This window comes from Toxorhynchites rutilus, chromosome 1, assembly GCF_029784135.1.
Source record: "Toxorhynchites rutilus septentrionalis strain SRP chromosome 1, ASM2978413v1, whole genome shotgun sequence".
Lineage (NCBI taxonomy): Eukaryota > Metazoa > Arthropoda > Insecta > Diptera > Culicidae > Toxorhynchites > Toxorhynchites rutilus.
The window spans coordinates 23,741,683-23,764,688 of NC_073744.1; the positions used below are offsets into that span (position 1 = coordinate 23,741,683).

Below are 23,006 nucleotides of genomic sequence, written 5' to 3' on the forward strand. Positions count from 1 at the left end.
CCGTAAATCACGCCAGTACCCGTTTAAAACCATCAGGACCATCCTAAACAACTTTTTTTCGTCAGTGAAGATAACTTATACATTGAAGAACCTTTCGTTATGGTATATAGCAAAATGTATTCTTTTGCAGGCACTCTTTATCACAACATATCATCTCAGCTTTGGCAAAACTCAGACGTCTTCCGATGTGAGATGGAGTAAGATGAAGAGTTTTAACCTTTTAAACCAAATTTATGTGAGGATTTTTACCAAAACTTTTGGTAACGAATTGTCACCCGAGTAACATTTAAATTGAAATATTGCTTTATTTGCATAAGCGATTTTAAGGTACTCGAAGCTGTTCTAGCTATTTCCTACTTATCCCGGTCAGAGATCTTCGATTTACGTGGAGCTCTTTCCTTCCTACCGTATCCTTGAGGGTTCGTCAAATAATTGAGCATCATTTGATGGGATCGTCCAATCCGACGAGAAACTTCTCTGATACCAACATTTACTTGGTGAAATGCATCGATTTATCTTTCTTTTCTCTCCGTGAGCACTTTTCCCTTCGGCATTTTTCAGATTTATTGACCATAACAACTAAATCGACGGAAAAATGTAACTGGTCTTATAGAATATTGACACTTGAAAAATGCAGAGCCTTTGCTTTACGCTCAGCGCTTGCACACACACACATATGAAAATAATGCAGCGCATGGTAGTCAACAATACCAATACACTAGAATATAAGTTGAAGCATTGTTTGTTTGCAATGGCACAAAGCAGCAAGATCATCACCTGGTCTTATAGAAGTTGGACAGGGTGTATATGTTAATACATACATTTGCCCAGTTACCTAATCCAAGATTCATCAGTGTAGAAGTTATCCCAAAATCATCAACACATCCAAACCATTTCCGTCACAACACTTTTCTCGGCAAAAATCCGCCCTTCGCTGCATCGTTCGAGCGATGCTTGAGTTGTTTGAGTTAATTGGCGGAAAACTCGAACACACGAAGTACAAACAGCACGCGGATACTGGTCCCTCTCAACGTGTGCTCTGCTGCGGCGCCCCCGGAAAGGAAACTTGTAACGAAAACTATTTCCGCATTCGATTATGACGGTTGTGCGGAGGCCGATATCGATTTACACGGTGGCCCACATGGTGGAGGTGTAAATGTGGCTGTAAATGCAGGCAGACACACGAACGAGTCAGCCGCGAAGGGACGGGGGTTTGTTTATGTTTGTTTTCTTCGGCGAATGAATCGGTTGGGTACCGCCTCGAGGGTTATTAAATCTAACCGAGCGTCAAACGGGATGCGAACAGTTGGGGTACGGCATGAAATTCTGCCAAACTAATTGTTTATTCCGCGTAAACATGCCATGGCTGTAAGACTCGTTCGCCGCCGCTAAGATCGGACAAATCACCTGATACGAGTTAATCCGCCGACCGCCTCCATCGCCAGGCGGAGAGAAACTCCTCGATATCAATCAGCTAAAACGACTGACTGCGCCCGTGCTGTTTGTTAATAACTCATTCTGCTCGGAGAGCCCTGAATGGGGTAATTATTAGAGCTCATTAAACATTGATTTGCCGCGCAACGTTCTGAGCGTTCTGTGTGTTGATACCGCGATGCCATCCCGGATTCTCCCACGCTATGCAGCACCTGTGCAGGGCACAGGCAGCTATCGGGGCGAGCGTCAGTCGAGCGTTAGTAAGTGTTTGTCCGAGTGGTCAAGCAGAAAGCTGCCGCGAATCGAAATCGATATCCTCCCCCGCAGCGGGATCTGTATCCTGCGATAAGTCGTGATAATTTGGAGAACGCCGTTTGCATTATTCCTTAATCGAACAACGTCGAAAAAACGTGATAATTAGTTAATGGTGTGCTTTTGTGCTGAACCAGCTTTCCTCCATTCGCTACGCAATCGTTGAGATGCGTTGAGTTCTTGGGAGGGAGCGTTCGGCACGCCGGAGTGAAGGAAACGGGAAAACCCCGAACCAAATCTATAAAAACCCATTTTCAAAGTGCCTTCCGCAATTTATTACCCCCTCCGGTAACTTTCATCCAAATCGCGGGCAGGCAATAACAATGAAACAATCAACTCGATCGTTCGGAATGGGAAAATGAACGACTACAAATTAGCGGTGACGTGACGTGACGTGTGTGGCGAGCGATAGAATCAGCGCGATTGCGTGTGCGAGACCGAGAACCGAGTATATCGCTTCTTTTTTTTGTTGTTTTCGATTATAATTACGAAACACCTATGAACGTGCGTTTGTGTGCGATTGTAGAACGATAAAGCTGATTGCTGATAGTGTTTCTCCCCCATTGCCACCCACAAATTGTTCGCCGAAGATGGGTTGGTCCGTTCCTGGTATGGTGGTTGGCCGATATGGAATGCTTAATTGCTGCTTGATAACGACAACAAATGAGTCCGATGTTGGCCGATGTTGGGGGCGGGCGGAATATTTTCTACAGTCAATCCTGTTTTAGTCTTAATGATATGGTCCGAAATTCGATCAAATGCAGTACACATGTACTCTTTTTATCGGCCTCAATTAACCGCATTAAAAATCAATTACTTCTCTACTAGCTGGACCCCCGTATAGGTGGCCTGGTGGTCACTACTAGTGCTCATAACTCGGACACGCCCTACCAACGAAACCGTAAACCGGGCCCCTCGACAGTGTGTCAGCGTGTTCGATACCATTACTCATTGCTAGTTGGCACCTATTAATAATCGAACGAGCTGCAAATAATTATTCAATTAATTGACCATCAGTGATCCGGTTCGGGGTGCAGCATGCTGATACTTTATTGCAAATGGAGAGCGCGAGAGAGAACGCGATTGGGAAATGGCAATTAAACCACACGCTATATTTCACCCTCCATGGGAATTATATTAGACAGATATAAATTGTATAAATCGATATCGGGATATAAAAAAGCTGATATAGACATGTCAAAGTCATCTGAATTTGGAATCAGAATCTGAGAACCTAAAGCAGTGAATCTGAGAAGCTAACATTCTGAGATTCTGATACAGGGTGGACTTGATTACATAAAGTCTCCAATTTCTTTTCACTGTATAGAATCGAATCAAAAAACAAGTTTTTTTTTTATTCTGATTCATCCTTTTAAAGTCAGAATATACCTTTCTCATACTAAAAAATTACATATCTTGCAAATCTTTCAGGAGGTCATAGAAGATCGTATTTGATGAAAAAAATCCTTCTACGAATTCCAACAATGATAGAGTTATTGAACTTCTTTTTTTTGTTCCGGGCTCTGTTTTCCTTAAACTGGCTCTGCTTAAAAAAATACGCTAAGCAGGACGATTCTGTTGTTTCCATTTGAAAGATGAGAAAATTCAGTACAGGATATAGTTGTGTAAAATCTAAATTTGTGGATTTGAAAAACATTTTGGAAGTGAAAAACATAAAAGTTTGTGGTTTGTATAGTGTTATTATAAATTTTATCCCAAATATCCATAGTAAACTTAATTGTTTCTATCAATCAAATTAAAGGTTTCTAACCGCTCTACAATTTGTTCTTTTTTACCCAACTTCTGTCTTTCTTAATATCGCTGCAATATCGTTATAAACAATTTCTGGAGAGTCTCCAATAAAAATCTTCAAAACTCACAAGTTCTACTCCACTGTACTTATAATAGCCAATTAACTTTCACCTCAACGTTGAAATATTATATTTTTCCTTAGAAAAAGCCTTTCTTGGAATATAAAAAAAATCACACTGTATCTAATCGAGTCTGAAAATGTATATAATCGAGTCCGACCTGAAATCTGAATTTCTAGGAATCCGAGAATCTGAGATTCTGAGAGTTTGCGAATTTAAGAATCTGGGAATATGAGAATCCGAGAATCTGATAATCTGAGACTCTGAAAGATTCTCAAAGAATCTGAGATTCTGAGACTCTAAGAGAATTTGGGAATTTGAGAATAATAAAATCTTAGACATTGAGAATCTGAGAACCTGAGAATCAGAGAATATGAGAATTTGAGAATCTAAAAATCTACGATTCTTAGAATCTGAGAATCTGCGAAATTTAGAATCTGGTAATCCGGGAATATGAGAATCTGAGACAGAGATTCTAAGATTCTGAAATTCTGAGGAAATCAGAGAGTCCGAGAATCTGATGAAATCTGAGAATCTGAGAATATGAGACTCTGAGAATCTAAGAATCAGAGAATTCGAGGATCTTAGATTTTGAGATTCGAAGATTCTGAGATTCTAAAATTCTGAGAATTTAATAATCCGAGAATTTGAGAATCAAATAAGCCGAGAATATAAGATTCTGAGATTCCGAGATTATCTCAGAATATGAGGATCTTAGACTCTGAGAATCTGGGAGTCTAAAAATCTCAGAAATTCGAGAATCCACGATTCTGAGATTCTGAAGTTTTCAGAATCTGAGAGTCAGAGAATCAAAGAATCAGATAATATGAGATTCTAAGATTCCGACATTCTTAGAATCTGAGAATCTACGAATCTGAGAATCTGAGAATACGAGAATCTGAGATTCAGATTCAGCTAGAATCTTAGAATCGTAGAATCTCAGAATCCTAGAATATAAAAATCTTAGATTTGCAGATTCTTAGATTCTCAGAGTCTCATATTCTCAGATTCTCAGATTCTCAAATTCTTAGATTTGCAGATTCTCAAATTCTAAGAATGTCAGATTTTCGGATTCTCTGATTTTCCGATCCTCAGATTTTCAGAATTTCAGAATCTTGGAATCCCAGTCTCAGACTCTCATATTCTCGGATTACCAGATTCATAGATTCTCAGCTTCTAAGTTCGTTTTCTCAGATTCTTAGATTCTCAGAGTCCCATATTCTCAGATTCCCAGATTCTCAAATTCTTAGAATTTCGGAATCTCAGAATCTCAGATACTCGGTTTCATTAATTCTCAGATTCTTGGATGATTCTTAGAATTTTAGAATCTGAGAATCTCAGAATCATATAATCTCAGAATCGTAGAATCTCAGAATCATAGATTTTCGGATTCTTAGATTCTCAGAGTTTCATATTCTCAGATTCTAAGAAGTTCAGATCTTCGGATTCTCTGATTTTTCGATCCACAGATTTTTAGATTTTCAGAATGTTAGAATCTCAGTCTCAGACTCATATTTTCGGATTACCAGATTCATAGATTCTCAGAGTCTAATATACTCATATTCTAATATTCTTAGAATCTTAGAATCTATGAATCTTAAATTCTCCGATTCTCAAATTCTCTGAAAATCTCTCAGAGTCTCAAATTCTCAGATTCCCAGATTCTTCGATTCTTATATTTGAAGATTCTAAAATTCTATAATCTGAACTTCAAAATCTCAGATTCCCAAATTCTCAGATTCTCGGATTCGCAGATTCTCTGAGAATCTCTCAGAGACTAAGATTTCAGATTCAAAGATTCGAAGATTTTCAGATTTTGAGAATCTCGAAATCTTAGAATCTCAGATACTCGGAATCTCTGATTCTCAGATTATCAAAATCCCTTACAGTCTCAGATACTAAGATTCCCAGATTCTTAGATTTTATGATTCTAACATTCTATTTAAATCTGAATCTCAAATTCTCAGATTTTCGGATTCTCAGATTCCCTGAAAATGTCTTAGAGTCTTTGATTATCAGATTCTCGGATTCTCAGATTCTTAGATTCTCTGATTCTCAGATTTTCAAAGCTTCAGAATTTCAGAATCTTAGATTCTCGCATTCCTGAGATTTTTAGACTCTCAGATTCTCATATTCTTAGATTCTCAGAGTCCGAGATTCTTATATTCTCAGATTACCAGAATCCCAGATTCTTAGATTCTCATTTGCTCAGATTCCCAGGTTTTTAGATTCGCAGAATCCCAGATTCTAAGAATCTCGGAAACTCAGAATCTCAGATTCTCGGCTTTTTTGATTCTCAGATTCTCACTATCTTAAAATCTTAGAATCATGAATCTCAGAATCTTCGATTCTCGGATTCTGAGATTCTTAAATTTGCTCAGTCTCGGAATCTCAGAATATCAGCATTTTACTTTTCTGACACAAAAAAAATTACATATATTCGAAATCTTTCTGAAGGTCAAAAAGGATCATATTTGATGAAAAAAAAATCATTCCAGGCATATGTTCCAATTCCAACAATGATAGAGTTATTGAACTTCTTTTTATTTTCGGGCTCTGTTTTCCTTAAACTGGCTCTACTTCAAAAAATACTTCAGATTCTAAGCTCTGATTCTTCGATTCTTGGATTCCCAGAGTTTCAGGCTCTTAAATGCTCAGATCACTGGATTGTCAGATACTTTCATTCTCAGATTCTCCGAATCTGAAAATCTGAGAAACAAAGAAGCCGGGAATCTGAGATTCTAGGTTTCTGAGATTCTGCGAGTCTAAAAACCTGGAAATCTGAGCAAATGAGAATCTAAGAATCTGAGATTCTGCTAATCTGGAATATGAGGATCTTGGACTCTGAGAATCTAAGAATATGAGAATCTGAGAGTCTAAAAATCTGATTCCAAGATTTTGAAATTCTGAATTCTGAAATTCTGAAATTCTGAGAATCTTAGAATTTGAGATTCTTAGATTCTGAGAATCTGAGAATCTAAGAATCTGGGTATCTGAGAATCTGAGAATCTTAAAATATCAGATTTTGAGAATTTAAGAATCTGAAAACATGAGAATCTGAGAATTTTATAAGTGGAGACGATCTGGCGTAGTGGTAATATCCATACCTCTCACGCAGAGATCACGAGTTCGATTCTCACTCTCGACATTCTTCCAAAAATGGAAGTAAAAGTGACGAACCAGCTCGATAGCTCAAAAAGGAAACTGAGTACCTCAGTAAAAAAGGAACAAGTGGATATAAATCTCGTGAAAGAATCGATATCAAGCAAAAAAGCAAAATAAGACAATGGGCCAATATGGGTTGGACTGAAGTCGATTTAGTATCGTACCCACTTCCGACAGCGTTGCGAATCGATTGATGGATGTGATTACGTTGAATCCAATCGATCGTTAAACCAAATAACTAATGCCTGCATGCCCCGCGATAAGTTGGGCAACATTAATCACCAAAATTGCGCCAGCTTTCGCTGACATTCTGGGAGAAACTCTCGATCTGTTAGAAAACAAACGCGCGTTTGACAGTTTACAAATAACGCTTGTCTGGTTTTCCAATGGGTTGCGTACGTCACACGGAACATTTCGGTCTCCAAATTCGCGTTTGGAGACTCACGGAAGTGACAGGGAAACACCGAGGCGTTGTCATCCACGATAAGCCCGCCGCGAACATTTGTCTTCATCTATTTTCCATTCATCAATGTCCCGGTTTATTCAGTGGGTGTCCATTTTCCACCCGATATCGATGAGTAATCGGTTAATTATAAACCTGTAATCAGAAGGAGCCGCTCCGGGTAATCTTCTTCCGTTCGTGTAATCATCTCTCACACCTATTAAAATTGCTAATTCAAGTTTCGAGTATTTTTTTTCGTGCATCTCACCCCCCACCGTGCATCTCACCCCACCCACCGCACTCAACTCGACAAAATCGCGCTATCAAACGATTTTCCGCGTTTTTCATTCCCAATCACCACGAACAACACGATTGACACTGACAACGATGGTTGTCATCGGCTGTCAGAAGCGAACAAAAGCTAGCGTGAGGTATAAAAATACTTTCGAGTCCCAATGTCTAAATGCTTTCTCGTGATCGAACCGAGAGAATCTCCAATGACGGCAGGCACATGTTCCGCCGTTCCTCATCGAGGGGTGAAATGTTTTGGTTGAGATTTTTTTCGTCTGTGGTAATCAAAACAGGTGTCAAATTACAACATGTGCCGACGGGAGCTATGACAATGGGAAGGATACGATTGAAAAAGTTCATTTCCATTGGATCGTGTTGTTTCGATTTGGGGCTATTTTAGCGATTCCATGAACGTTACAATGGAAATCAATTCGGTTAAACGCCCCAACGCAACCACTTCGACCAATATAAGCACTCTCCGCTTCCTCAGAAAATATGTCAATCGGATGTTCCGTGGAGCACGATGTTCTTCAATTATCCGTTTTACAGCCTTCTTCTGTCGGGATTCATTTTTTGGTTGACATTTTTTCGGTAATAAAAGTGAATTTCGAACTCGACTCCTGCTTTTATTATTCGAATTTCGATTATCGATGTGCCGACGATAACGGAATGTAGAATCAAGTTCACTCACATTGATTCTGAATTGAATCAGTATTGAATCTAAATTTGATGTTGTGTTTTTTAATTTATTTTTTCTCACAAGCAGTTTTTTCTGATATTTTTACCACTTTATTTTCGATTCAAATGGTACACATGCTGTGTCGAACAAAAAAAATGCACTGCTTAGATCTCCGCATTGTACGTGATTTTCTTGTTTTTATCTTGGAATCTGAAATCCGGATTTGATTCCAAATCTGTGAAGTGGAAAACTTCGGGAAAATCGTATTTCTCTTTGAAGTTTGGTAACCACAGTAACCGGAATCTTTATTTGGTCGTGGATTCCGATTCTCGAAAATGATTCAGCAATCCAGTATCAGAATCCAAATTTGAAATCTGATTATAAATCCCAATCCCGAATTAGGATCCTGGAATTGTACTTTGAAAATTGGAATCAAATCTCAATCATGGGATTCATGTGGCCAGAATAGTATTTCAACCTGGAACCATTTTCTGGAATCAAATATATAAAATTTGATATTTTGAATATGGATATGGAATTCAATTCTGATACGTGGAATTTTGAATCTATAACAAGAATTCCGAATTCTGAGTCTTGGATTCCTAAGAAGATCATAGTTACAATACAGAGATTAATGTGAAAAATCTTTGGTTTTAAATCTTGTCTGGATCCGAAGTCCAGAATCTCAATTCGGAATCTGTATTCGAATCTGGATTTAAAATTAGAATCCGGGATCAAATCAGGATGCGGAATTCCAATCTGAAACCTAAATCTAAATTTTGAATTTGAAATTTTAAAAATCTGAATCAAGAAACTAAAAACAAGCATACGGATACTTCTTCTTCTTCTTTGTTTTTAAGAGGCTTTAAACTTTGCAGTTCATTCGCCTCTAACACATACGGATACTGAATTTGCAATTCATATTGGAGAAACTGAATGTCTGAAATATACATTCAGGCCCTAATTTGGATATTATATTTGAACCTTCTATATAAATTCCCAAACAAAAACCTAAATTTTTATCTGGAACCCAAAGGTATGAATCCTAAATATGAATCTAATTTTAATCTAATTTGAATCTGTAATTTGTGCTCTCGTTTCCGGTTATGAAGATGAATTAAGGTTCCGATTTCGATCTAGATATCGAGTTATTTGCTTTTTGATAAGAATTAAAAATTTACAGTCCATGTTAGAATTCAATATTGAAATTTTGGTTTAAAATCCCAAATTTCGAATCCGGATCTGAGGCTCAGATTACGCAGATTCACAACTGTTCAAATTTTTCATACAAAATCCTCGATTCCGAATTTCGGATTCAAAGATTCCAGAATCAGATTCAGTTAGCAGCTCATATGTTTTGTTTGAAAATCCATCTGTCAAAAGAACTCAAAATGATAGATAAGAATACCGAAGAACATCGAATACCCATTATAGATTATCCAACAGATTCTATATCTGAATCCGAATTCGAGAATTCAGCTCGAACCATTGGATTATATATTTTTCATTGCTGAGCCCAGATTCAGATTTACAAAAAAATGAGATGGCTCATTGTATACGAAAATTCTAGAGTCAGATTTCTTTCTCAGATTCCAAATCTCCGATTCTGATTCTGATGCATTTGAACCAAATCTAAACTTGGGATCTTGGATCAGAATCAGTTCGAAGAAATTCTGGACAGATTCTGAAATTGTGAACACTGTGTAATATTTTCGGATTCCGAATTAGTAGCAACAGAATCGTTTCAGATTAGAATATCAGATTCCATCTAAAGTTTCACCAACAATTTTCCATAAGATTTCCTGATTCTTCTCCATAAACCCATTTTCAGGTTCGGATCGCAATCACATCTTGGAATTGGTCGCTATAACCAGAGAGTCGAAATCGGAACAAGAGATCTAACTCGTTTCGAGAATCTGAATGCCAATTTAAATCTATATTTCTGATCCCAATTCTCGAAGAGATTCGGAATCTCAAAAAGATATCTGACTTTAGAAGTCCTTTAGGGAATCTAAATCTAGAATTCTTGTGTACATTCTGTTATTCCAAACATAGATTTATATTTGAAATCTGAATCTGGATCCAAGAATTTAAAAAAAAAAGTGAATGAATTTTAAAAAAAGAAATTGAAATGAGAATCTTTAATACTCAACTTCATCCACAATTCTAGAATCTGGATTCAGGTTTAGAATCTGCTTTTGAGGATCTGTTGAAAATTGTATCTATCAGTTGGAATTTGCCTTATAGATTACGAATCTTGAATTCTTACTCAGAAAAAAATAAAATGTTCTGGAATAAAGAACCGAAAGCTGAATCGAAATATGGATCCAAAATCTAAAATACGGCACTTGCGATTTGAACTGAGGATTTTTGACGAAAAAAAAATCTGAATCCCGACTCTGTGCCTCAGATTTTGATGCAAAAACAGAGATTTACAATCTAAAACTGTGACTGCAGCCTTGGATCTGAATCTGTATCTCAAATGCGGATACTGCAACTAGGATTGGTGACAACAGCCTTGAGTTTAGATTCTGTATTCTCAATTGTGGAAGATTCAAATCATTTGATCCGAATCTAGGAGAGGCGAACTTGGATCGGAGTATCGAAAATTGAGGATGAGAACCCAGATAGACTTCGAGCCTAAATTCCGAACCATGTAATGAAACATGAAACTGAAATTCTTCTTTGCGAAAGTTCTAGATTGAAAATCTAAATCTGTGATTGTGATTTTGAATCTGGATCCGTATTTGAAATCAGAATACTGAAGCAGAAATATGAATCTGGAATCTGTATTCTCAAATGGATTCTTTTGGATTCTTATTACAAACCTGAACCACGAAACTGGATATTGATCTTAAATCTGAATCTGAATGATGGATCCGAAATCAGGACTACGGAATTTGAGATCTGAATTAAGGATTTTTCTGTTTCTAAGATTAGATTCCAGCTAAGATTTAAAACCTTGAATCTGAAACTGACAGTGATCTTGAACTTGAATTCTGTATTCTCAAATTTGGATCTTCTTGAATTCATTTTGGATTCTTAGTTTAAATCTGATCCAGGAAACTGAATCTGGAGCTTGGATCTGAATCTGAACGGATCGGAAATCAACATCTGAAGCGAGAGCCTGGAATTTCAAATCCAATCCAAATTTGAGATCTGATTTTGCGACTCGAATTTTGAATCTCAACCTAAAGTTTAAGTATGTGAATTGGAAATAGAATTCAAACGTAAAATCGACATACCAAACGTTTAATCCGACACCAATCCGAAACCCGATAGGTGAAACTTCAGATCTTACTCTTAATTCAATCAAAAGGAATCTGCTTTCTGGAAATCGGAATCCCGAATCCTGTAAAATAGACTCTAGAATCACAAATCTGGAATCTGCGATTCGTAATCTACATTCAGAAGTTTGAATTCTGATTCTAAAATCTAAAATATTCTTACGATTTTCAGATACTAAAATCTGCTTTACTAGACTACTAGAGATTCCGAGTTCTGGATCTCAAAGAAGGCATGGGGGCTTTTGGAACTGAATCTTCAATCTAGAATCTTGATAACAAGTCTTGAATTGAAAATTGAGCCTTCATGTTTTTTCGGACATTTTAAATACAGATTCACATTCAAGATTCTGATCACAGATTTGTTTTTTAAATATAGATTTTAGATTCCAAATCTCAAATCCCTTAATTAGATTTTCGATTCCAGATTTTGGATTCATATTTGAATTTGGCCCTCAGATGAAGTTTCCAGAATAGTTTTCAACTGGTATTTTTCGATTGAGAATCCAAGGATCATAATCCATAATGTGAGATGAGTATTCCCTTAGGTCCAATTCCAGATTTATATCCTGGAGCGGATTCTAAATCGGAATTCAGATCCTAAAGTTCAGCTTGGATCCAGTTTCGATTCCCGAAGCGAGTTCGAAAGTCACATATTTTTTCTTCAGAATCATAATCGCTGGGTTTAGAATCAGATGCTTCAGACTCAGATGTAGAATGAATGAGAAAATTCTCATCTGAAATGAAGATTCAGATTCAAAATTCATAGACACAGATTCCGAATCCTGTTTTTTTCCCTCTGTCCAGAACCAGATCCAGTTTGCAGTTCGTATTTTTCGATTATGAATCCAAGATTCATTTTCCATTATGTATGAAGATTGAATACTCCATTTCAAGGATCTTTTCTCAGAATCGGAATCCTGATTCTAGAATCCAGCTTGGATTCAGGTAAGGATCTCCAAACTTGGGATTCCTGTTTGTATGTGATGATTCTAGATTTAGATTCCTGGAACAATTGAGATAATATAGACGAATGATGAATCTCAATATTCACACGGCGAGATTCGGATATCAGAATCTAAATATCAATTCTAGACTATGGATGCTCAATTTTGGATCTCAAATAAGAGTCTGGAAGCTGCTGAAACTGTATCTCCAATCTGGAATTTGCATCTTGTTAAATAATTTTAGATTCAAAATACATATTTAAATATATACATATAATGAATATTCAGATTCAAAATCCCTAATTCAGATTTCAGACTCCAGATTTCAACATAATATTTTTATCCTTCATATTTTTTCAAACATCTAAAATAAAGATTCGGATTCATGATTCCCAATCATATACAGAGAATCAGAATTCTGTATTTTTCCTCATAATCCCTAGCTCGGTTATTATATTCCAGACTTCGACTGTCGGCTTTAGATTCCAGAATCAGATCAAGTTTTCAATTCGTATTTTTCGATTATGGGTCCAAGATTCATTCTTGGATTCAGATTCGGTTCTCCAAACTTGGGATTCCAGTTTATATGTGATAATTCTAAATTCAGATTCCCGGAACGAGTTCTAGAGTCAGATTTTTTTTTTTTTTTTTGAATCAGGAACTCTGGGTTTTTAGATTCAGATGCTTCAGATTAAGATAATATAGACGAATGATGAGTCTCAATATTCTCACGGCGCGATTCGGACATCTGAATTAAAATATCATTTCTAGACTATGTATTCTCAATTTTGGATCTCGAGTAAGAGTCTGGAAGCCGCTGAAACTGAATCTTCAATCTGGAATTAGCATCTTGATGTATAGTATAGCCTTCATATTTTTTCAGATAGCTAAAATAAATATTCGGATTCAAGATTCCAATCACAAATTCCAAATCATTGCAGATAACCAGAATTCCGTTTTTTCTTCATAATCCCCAACTCGGTTACTATATTCCAGATTTCGGCTGTCGGCTTTAGATTCCAGAACCAGCATCAGAATCTAGATATAATTCCTAGTATATTGGTTCTGAATTATGGTAATCGAAAAAAAAGCAGGAAATTTGCGTGAATGCTGGAATCTAGAAACTAGGTCGAACATTTGCATTTTGGTCTCCGAAACGACATTTTGATCTGAAATCTCTTTTTCTGAATCTGCCAAGCGAGCAAGCAGGCAAGATTCTGTTAGACTAAATATAGTGTCTGAAACGTGATACCTGAATACAGAATGTGAGATATGGAAACTACATCCGTTATGTGAAACTGAAATCAAAGGCGAGAATTTGAATCTAGCACCCGTTCAATGAATCCGATGACTGAACCAGGCCTCCAAATCCGATTCAGAAATCGGAATCCTGGATCTTGGATGCTTATCTGGATGAAGAATCCAAGAATTGAATCTTAAATTTAAACTATTTTATGTAGAAACTTAAATTTGACTCTAAATGTTGAGTCTACATCTAGGATCGAATCCCAAGAGTCTTGAGTTCAAACCCGGAATTCTAAAACCTAAAATTTGAAACCCAGAAACCTGGAATCTTAATCTAGACTCCTTATTCTCCAAATAGAATATTGGGAACATGTTTCGTGTTAGGAGTGAAAACCTACCTTTGGGATTTGGCAACACCGAAGATGGAATCTGTAAAGTCTGCTTCATTTAATATTGGAACACAAACGATTGCGTGTAGTTCAGTCATTTATTAACGAATTCATAATTTGTTTTTCATACAAATGTAGCATTTTCTTTACTCTTTCATAAAAAAAAATAAAAAAAAAATAATTGCTGTTTCGAAGAAATTCTCGTACTTTTCCCGTAATACGGCACATTAGGCGGCGCACACCCTTTTCGTCCACCGTTTTGGCGATTTGATTCCACCAGTTCTTCATTTGAGTCATGTTCCTAACAAGTTTTCCCTTTGCCTTAAGCCTCCGCTTCGTGATTGCCCAGTATTTCTTTATCGGCCGGAACTGGGGGCAGTTCGGGGGGTTGAGGTCCTTCGGTATTACGCTGACCCCGTTCGTTGCGTACCATTCCATAACCGTTTTGCTGTAATGGCAGCTTGCGAGGTCCGGCCAAAACATTACTGGACGGTCGTGAGCACGGATAAACGGCAGAATCCGTTTCTGTAGGCACTCTTTTTTGTAGACTTCTGATGTAATTGTCTTGTCAGTGAGAAAGACTTTGGTTTTCTGTCCACAACTGCATATCCCCTGCCAAATCATGTACTTGCGGGCGAATTTATCCGCGAACACGAACTTAAATTTTACAGGTACATCCCCCCGAGCCGTCGCCAAATAAAATTTTTGACCTGGGATTTGCCCAAAGTCCGCCTTCACGTAGGTCTCATCGTCCATCAGAATACATCCGTCGAACTTGGTCAGCACTTGATCGTACAGCTTTCGAGCACGGATTCTGGCCACATTGTTCTGCTTCAGCGTCCGATTTGGCTGTTTGCTGGCTCGGAATGACCTTATTCCTTCCCGGAGACGAATTCGTCGCACCGTACTGTGAGCGGCCTGGAACTTATTGGCCAAATCGCGGTCTGAAAGATTGGGATTCCTCTTGACGGCCTTGATGACTTCCCCACGCAGTTTCCGGTCGACAGTTCCACTCCGACGCTTCGAATGCGGCTTCCGAGCCGTCGTCAATGTTTCCTTGTACTGCTTGATAACACGCCATACGGTATTTCTGGGCATTTTAAGCTGTTTAGCTAGCTTAGATGCCGACAACAATGGATTTTCAAGAAAACTGTGCACAATTTTATCTCTCCGTTCGGCTTCCATGGCGGTTGTTTACAAAATGCTATCGTTTGGTGTTATGACATAAATACATGGTGAAAGGTAATAAATTTCCCGACACGTGGGTGAAAAAAGTTTCCAAATCCGTCCACTAGGAGCGCCACAATGAGCAAAAGAATTTGTTCCAATATTAAATGAAGCAGACTTTATTATGAAATTCCGAGCTGAAAGTTGCAAACTGGAGCTTGAATTCAAATCCATCATCTGCAGTTTGAAACTTGGAATCGATCTCGAGTTTGTATTTGGAAACTAAAAAAAGAAGCTGTTGGCTTTAACCAGATGATGCACATTGCAATTGTAATGCTTTACCCAGTGTTTCCGTAATTGATTATGGAAACACTTGAAAACTAATTAAGTTTCCTACGGAAGAAAATGCAAACCTTTTTCTATCAAGTTTCTACCAATGTAATATTATTTTCTGCTCGATATTGCAACGGTAGCCACTGTTCCCGCAGTTTGTAGTTCGTCATCTTCGATTCCTAGGGGAATTGAAATTTCCTTTCACCGAACATTTAATTCTCTCGCAACCGACTCGCATCCCCCGCTTGGAGAACCAAAGGAAAACCATTCTCCCTCGAGAACGGTCGCTATACGAGGGAAGGAAAAACTTTGCGATTTTGGCAGCTGTTGCCACGTTGCAGCAGTGTTATGTCCCTCTTCCTACTCTGAATCAGCAGCAGCGGCAGCAGAAACAGTAATGCAGAAGCATTACGCCTCACATCTCTTCAGCGGAAGACGCCATCCGGGAGTGCCATAAAAATGTGTAAAATACGACGGTCGTTTTTCTTCTTCGGTAAGTTACCATCATCGATGGCAAGTTTGTGTTTTCTTGTATATTTTTCTTACCCCTCCCAGCCTCTCAGCTCGCTGCGCTACTATTTAAAATCCCAAGTAAAACAATTGCAATGATTGTGTTTATACTTTTGCCGAAAAACAAACGATGTGGGAGACCGTTTTGCGACGAGAAACTTTTAACACCACTTTGCGAAATTATTTGAGACGAACAAAAAATTCTAAACCCGTAATGCATCTTCTCACAGTCCATTACACTTGCGTTTTATGTCCGACGAGAAAACCAGAAGGAACCCCACAGCAAAACAGAAGTCTTATCCAATATATTTGCCCGGGGTTTGAACAAGCGCTACTCACTAAATACCATGTTTAACAGCAATCCGCAGCCCACGCTTTCGCCCACCAAAGAAGCAACACACCTGGGACACCATCCGACGGAGAGACGGAGGCCCCAATGGATGGGTGGTAATCAATCTCCATGGTTAACATGGTTAACACACAAGGTGCACTCTTCATCGACCAACTGCATGTGTGGTTTGTACGAGGGGCCTGCCTTCGGAAACAAATTAAAATGATAATTATGACTGATTACGAAACGACTATCACCCCGATCGTTGAAGCTACGCAATAGGCTGTTAATAGTTGATTTTCCCGGCGTAAATCCATAATTCACGCGCCACTGTTTGTGAGAGTATTTTATCGCATGTTTCCCCAACTATATTGATGTTACTTTGTTTGCATTCTGAAACGTTTGCCTGCCATAACTAATAGACCGGGATTGAACCGATCTAGAGTCGTCTCTTCGACAATAATTTGTTTGTCGAAGGTTTTCCCTCCAAACATGGTGCCAATGAACGAACAGTGGAAACATCTTCGAAATGAAAAAAAAGTATAAATGAATAAATGAATAGATGAATAAATTAATAAATGAATAAATGAATAGATGAATAAGTGAATGAATGAATAAATGAATAATTGAATAAATGAATAAATGAATAAATGAATATATGAATAAATGAATAAATGAATAAATGAATAAATGAATAAATGAATAAATGAATAAATGAATAAATGAATAAATAAATAGATTAATTAATTAATTATAAATTAATAAATAAATAAATTAATAATTGAATAAATGAATGAATAAATGAACAAATGAATAAAAAAAAGCTGTTCAGAACATTCAATGACCAATCGTGACTCAATAATGAACCTACTGAATTTCAATTTGCAGTTTTTTCATGATGAATCAATATATTCCTGCTCTCTATTCACGCTCAATATAATAAATATCTATTCTCCTCCTAAATGAACCAGCCTATGGCTGAAAATCTCTCTAATAAAGACAAAAAACAAAAAGCTCCGTTCGCTTCGCGTTCATTCTCCAAATAGAAGCGAAGATCTCAATCGAAATTTTCACAACGAATCAAAACATTCATTCATTCGAGCAATTCATATTCAAATAAAAAATTCCGTTGTTGTATTCGAAACGTGCTGAAACTTATAAAAACTGCAGGGTGAAACGTTGCTCAAAAGACCTGCATGGGTAATCAGTTGCCACCAACGATGCTGTAGTGGTGACCGTCACTGCTGTACCCGAAATAAATATTTTGCACATTTTTTGACATCATCATACATTACATGAAATGAGCTTAAACGTTTTATTAAATCTGCTATCCACCACATACTGGTACAGCATTTACTCAAACGAGAGGCTAGTTTGTGTATAACATATATATCAAAGGAAAAATAAAAGACACTTTGCAAATAAGCACGCATCAGAGGTTTCAAGTTAAAATACAATCTCTTTTACTCTCAAAAAACAATTTCCGGAGATTTTTTTCTTTTTAATTTAATTTATTTTCAACTGGCTCAGCAACGTTAAGCATCAATGAGCCGTGTTTATGTATAGGGAAAAGCCTCTGTGAGTAGAACTATGCAAATGTTCTTTCTCATAAAGGCATAAAAACCCTATGATTTTTTCAAGAAATAGAACAATATAAATAATTATACAACAATTCATTATGAAATATTATTTAAGACTTCTTCTTGAGGATTTTTTATAGAGAAAACCACCTCCTTGAAGATTGCAATTGCGTGCATCTGAGTATTTTTGAGTTCTGAGTAAAATAGTTGAAGAAAAATGAAAACGTTAATAACCATATATTATTGATAAATAATAAAAAAAATTCATAACAATAAACAAAAAAGTTGGAGAAGTAAACGATAATCAAAAATAAAAGAAAAATACACACATACTCATACTTGAAAGTGTATGGATTTGAGGAAGTAATAAATCAACATAATTGCATCGAGATTACGAGTAGCCAGAACGTCACGGATCGAAACATTGAGTGGCATTTCCTTTTTGCGAAAATTTTCTATTAAAGATAACCTTTTATTTTGAAATTCAGAGCAATACCATACAATGTGATCAATATCGTGGTAACCTGTACCACAAATACATAGGTTACTATCACTGATGTTAATTCGAAAAAGATGTGCATTCGAGGAATAATGATTAGACATGAGTCTGCACACTACTCGAATGAAATCACGAGAATAATTATATTCTTTGAACCATGGTTTGAGGGAAACTTTAGGAATGATAGAATACAGCCACCGACCTTTATCACTACCATTCCAACTTGTCTGCCAACATTGAAGTGCACGTTCACGAGGAAAATGGAGATATTCATCAAAAGTAATTGGCCTATGAAATAACAGTCCTTCCGTAGCGCCCTTCTTAGCAAGAAGATCAGCTTTTTCATTTCCTGGTATCGAACAATGAGAGGGAATCCATACAAAAGTGATATTAAATGATCTACTTATCAAAACACTTAAAAGATGTTGGATTCCAGACAAGAAATACGAAGAATATCTAGACCTTACCGAACGAAGTGCCTCTAAAGAGCTGAGACTATCAGAAAAAATGTAAAAATGTTCAGGGGACAAGGTCTGAATATGTTGTAATGCAGTGTATATTGCAGCCAATTCCGCAACAAACACCGAACAGGGTAAACAAAGCTTACGGAATATGGAGAAGTTAATATTAAATACCCCAAAACCTGTGGAACCATTAAGACTAGATCCATCAGTAAAAAAAATTTTGGTTGAGTCAATATGTTTATACCTTGACAAGAAAATTGCAGGCACGACTATTTGGCGGAGATCACTGGAAATACCACTCACATAAACTTTCATTGACAAGTCAAAATTAATAGAAGGATTGATCAAAATTGAAGGAATGGTCTGGAAACCAAGTAAAGCAGATGGGCTTTCCAGGGTCAGAAATTCAAGATATAGCGACATTCGCTTAGATTGAGTGCCTAAGGTTAGCATTTTTTCAAAGTTTGTTATCACTATCGGATTGAGTGTTTCACAACGTATCAAAAAACGAAATGATAACTCGAAAAAGCGCACAGAAAGAGGAAGGATACCAGCTAAAATTTCTAGGCTCATTGTATGTGTTGACTGCATACATCCTAGAGCAATACGCAAACAGCGATATTGGATCCTTTCCAGTTGCATAATATGAGTACGGGCAGCGGACCTGAAGCAAAAACTTCCATACTCCATAACAGATAGAACGGTTGTTTTATACAACCTAATCAAATCGACGGGATGCGCCCCCCACCAAGTCCCTGTTATGGATCAGAGAAAATTTATTCGTTTCTGACATTTTTGTTTCAAGTAACCTATGTGTTTACCCCATGTGCCTCTAGAATCAAACACAACTCCTAAATACTTGAATGACGGCGAGTGCCTAATTGTTCTATCCAAAAGTTTAAGTTGCAATTGTGCGGGACGGTGTTTTCTTGAAAACACAACCAATTTACCAATTTACAAGCCCACTCAACCAAATTATCAAGAGAAATCTGCAAGGGATTATACAGATGAATACTGTCTTTGCCTGTTACCGGCACTACACAATCATCTGCATATTGTCTCAAAGTACAGTTTCCTGATAAACAAACATCGATGTCATTTACATAAAAGTTGTAAAGGATTGGACTAAGACCTGAGCCTTGAGGAAGGCCCATGTAGCTAATCCGTAAAACTGACGAAGAACCATGGGAAAAACTCATATGTTTTTCACGCATTAGGTTAAACAAAAAACTATTTAATTTTGGAGAAAACCCATTTAGATGAAGTTTTTCAAAAAGAACCTCAATGGAAACTGAATCAAACGCACCCTTGATATCTAGGAACACTGATGCCATTTGTTGCTTACTACACAAGGCTATGTCAACCTCTGATGAAAGCAGAGCAAGACAATCATTAGTTCCTTTACCTCTACGAAACCCGAACTGCGAAGGTGAGAGGAGGTTGTTGGATTCTATCCAGCTGTCTAAGCGACATAGAATCATTTTCTCTAATAATTTTCGAATGCAAGAGAGCATTGCAATTGGTCTATAAGAATTATAATCAGACGCAGGTTTACCAGTTTTCAGAATAGCTATAACTTTAATCTGTCGCCACTCATGCGGAACAACGTTCTGCTCAAGAAAAACATTGAACAATTTTAACAAACGTTTCTTCGCATTGTAACCCGACACGCCTTCTAGGCGTGTGAGTCCTTCCTAACCGGGGCTCTGCGCAGTCAAGCAGTTGGCTTAAGCGCCACTCCCGTAAGAGAGGCCAACCGCCGTGTTTTTGGTTGCCCGGCCAATGAGAATCGAACTCCCAGGGCGGGTTTTTCATTCTTCCCCCAAAACCCGGTTTGTTTCTCAATTTGAGCTGCGCTGTAAAGTGTACCCGAACACCGCTTGTCCAGAGGACAAGATTAAAGCCCGAGAGTGCGTGGGCCGATCCCCAGACCACAAATTTCAGCAAATTTTCCTCACTGGACCCATTAACGAAAATATTGTCCACAACGAAGCTCGCTTCGGAGTGTAGGAGTTCAACTAACTGCAACAAAAAGGAGTCTCTTTGCAGACTCAAGACCTTTACAACAACAAAAAATCAGTTGCCGGTACTTAGGCCACACCGCTAGCCAGTAAATAACTCAGACTATAAAAAAAACAACTCAACATTTATTACAGGAAAACAGCGTGACGACAAAAAACTAATTCAACTCATTTACAATATAACAGAAAAATTTAATCTAACTCCAGACTCGAACATCAAATCATTGGATTTGCAGACATAGCAATTAGCTCACTACACTAAAGGCACATTCAAAAAGATTTGGTAATGGCGGTTGACTTTCTAGTCATACTGCTATGGCTTCTCCATTCACTCACATTCAATGGCTATTGTGTGTGTACTTTTGTGTGGTGTTGCTTCTGTTCTTGCGCTCTATAGCGCACCTCTCATTATTAGCGTGTTGAGTATTATTTCCCTACATGCGCATGTTAAAAGGAAAATAAAAATGGGTACTCACTACCATGGATTTACGTGGTATGGCGGCGAAGAGCGATGAACTTCCGCTGATGACGAGCCGCCGGGAGCACGAGAATTTTGCTGGGGCCCTCGTGTTGACGGAGAGGGCCAATTCCAACGTAGCCGTGGGGTCAGAAGTGGTGCCACCTAGAAACAACACATAAAAAGCGCACACACAAGCCATTTACCATAAAGCCACATTTTGCAAAAAAAAGCCAATGCTTACCTCCAATTGAATTTGAACTTTTACGCACTGGAGGAGTAAATTTTAAATTTAAAATTGAGCTAACTGCGCTCACTAAAAAACAAAAGAAAAAGAACAAACAAAGAAAAAAAAGACAAATGAGCTACACTAACTATGGCGTGAAAAGTACCAACTACCTTTTGAACTACTCGCGATTTCACAAACGGAACTACACACTGCTGCCTCTTCCACGGGCCAAGTTGAAATGGAAGAATATTTCTTCGAAGTCCTCAGATCAGCGCAATGATCAAAAGGACCGGAACTACGCAATTATTAACGATATTAATAATACGTAGTCTTACCCTCAACCCCCTTGCCTACATCTGTCCACTTTTCAAACCTTTTCGGGCGATTATCTTTAATCTCCCGAGCGCAGCTTAAATCGAGTCGCTCGCCGGATTCCGAATTCAAATACCAAGAAAACCCGCCAAAAACTCTCCCGGTTAAGGAAGCGTGAATTTCTTAGAAAAAACTCACACGAGTGTCTAAGACATTTTCTGAGACGTGTCTTGGCTAAATTGAGCCGTCGAGTTACATCTGGCACTCAATTATAGCTAGCAGTGAAATCGGAAAGGGGAAAAGCATTCGCTTTGCAGTTCATCCGAAACATACACATATGAAAAGACACTCAGATTCTACACACGGGAGTTGTGTTGAAACTGACGTTCATACTCATAGAAACGAGGGGCTCAACAATACTAAAATCAGTGCAGCGCTACAGCATTATCAGGTAGATTTTTCAATAAGTTGAATTTGATCCTATCTAACCCCGGCGCCGAATTGTTACATGACAGAAGTGCAAACGAAAATTCAGCCATACTGAACGGAGGCGCAATATCATCAGATGTCTCCAAGAAGGGAGGTGGAGCAGGTGCTGAGTCTGGACATATCTTCTTGGCAAAGTCAAAGATCCACCTTTCAGAATATTCAACTTGTTCATTTGAATGAGTTGAATTTCTCATTTGTCTGGCAACTCTCCCAAGAGTGCTCAAGGAAGACTCTCGGGAAAGCCCATTCACAAAATTACGCCAATAGCCTCTCTTTTTGGCTTTTATGAAGCTTTTGAATTTACGCTCCAGATAAATGTAATTGTCGTAACGTTCGCAGGAGCCTGATTTACGCCAATTCTTGAAAGCATTCGATTTTTCTTTATAGAGATTTGTACAATCTTGATCCCACCACAGATTAGGAGAACGTCTGCGAAACGAATTCCCAGGAAAACGTTTCGTTTGGGCATTAATAGCACTGTCATGAATTAAACCAGCTAGAAAATTATATTCTTCTAACGGGGGTAACTCATTAACTAATGCCACTGATTCTGAA

At 37.8% G+C, this 23,006-nt stretch overlaps 1 protein-coding gene across 5 annotated transcripts in view; it reads left to right on the forward strand.

Moving 5' to 3' along the window:
- Positions 1-23,006, forward strand: part of LOC129763542 (uncharacterized) — a 350,843-nt gene that overhangs the window by 190,836 nt on the left and 137,001 nt on the right. The window contains exons 1-2 of one of the 5 annotated variants that reach the window (XM_055762729.1): positions 1,706-1,861; positions 15,934-16,052. The exons of 2 other annotated variants lie outside the window; for them this stretch is intronic. In XM_055762729.1, coding sequence (XP_055618704.1) covers positions 16,019-16,052 — 34 coding nt within the window. In that variant the 5' untranslated portion in view covers positions 1,706-1,861; positions 15,934-16,018. Of the gene's footprint in view, positions 1-1,705; positions 1,862-15,933; positions 16,053-23,006 lie in introns of those variants that run through there. 2 more of the 5 variants (XM_055762728.1, XM_055762730.1) reach the window with 2 other exon arrangements.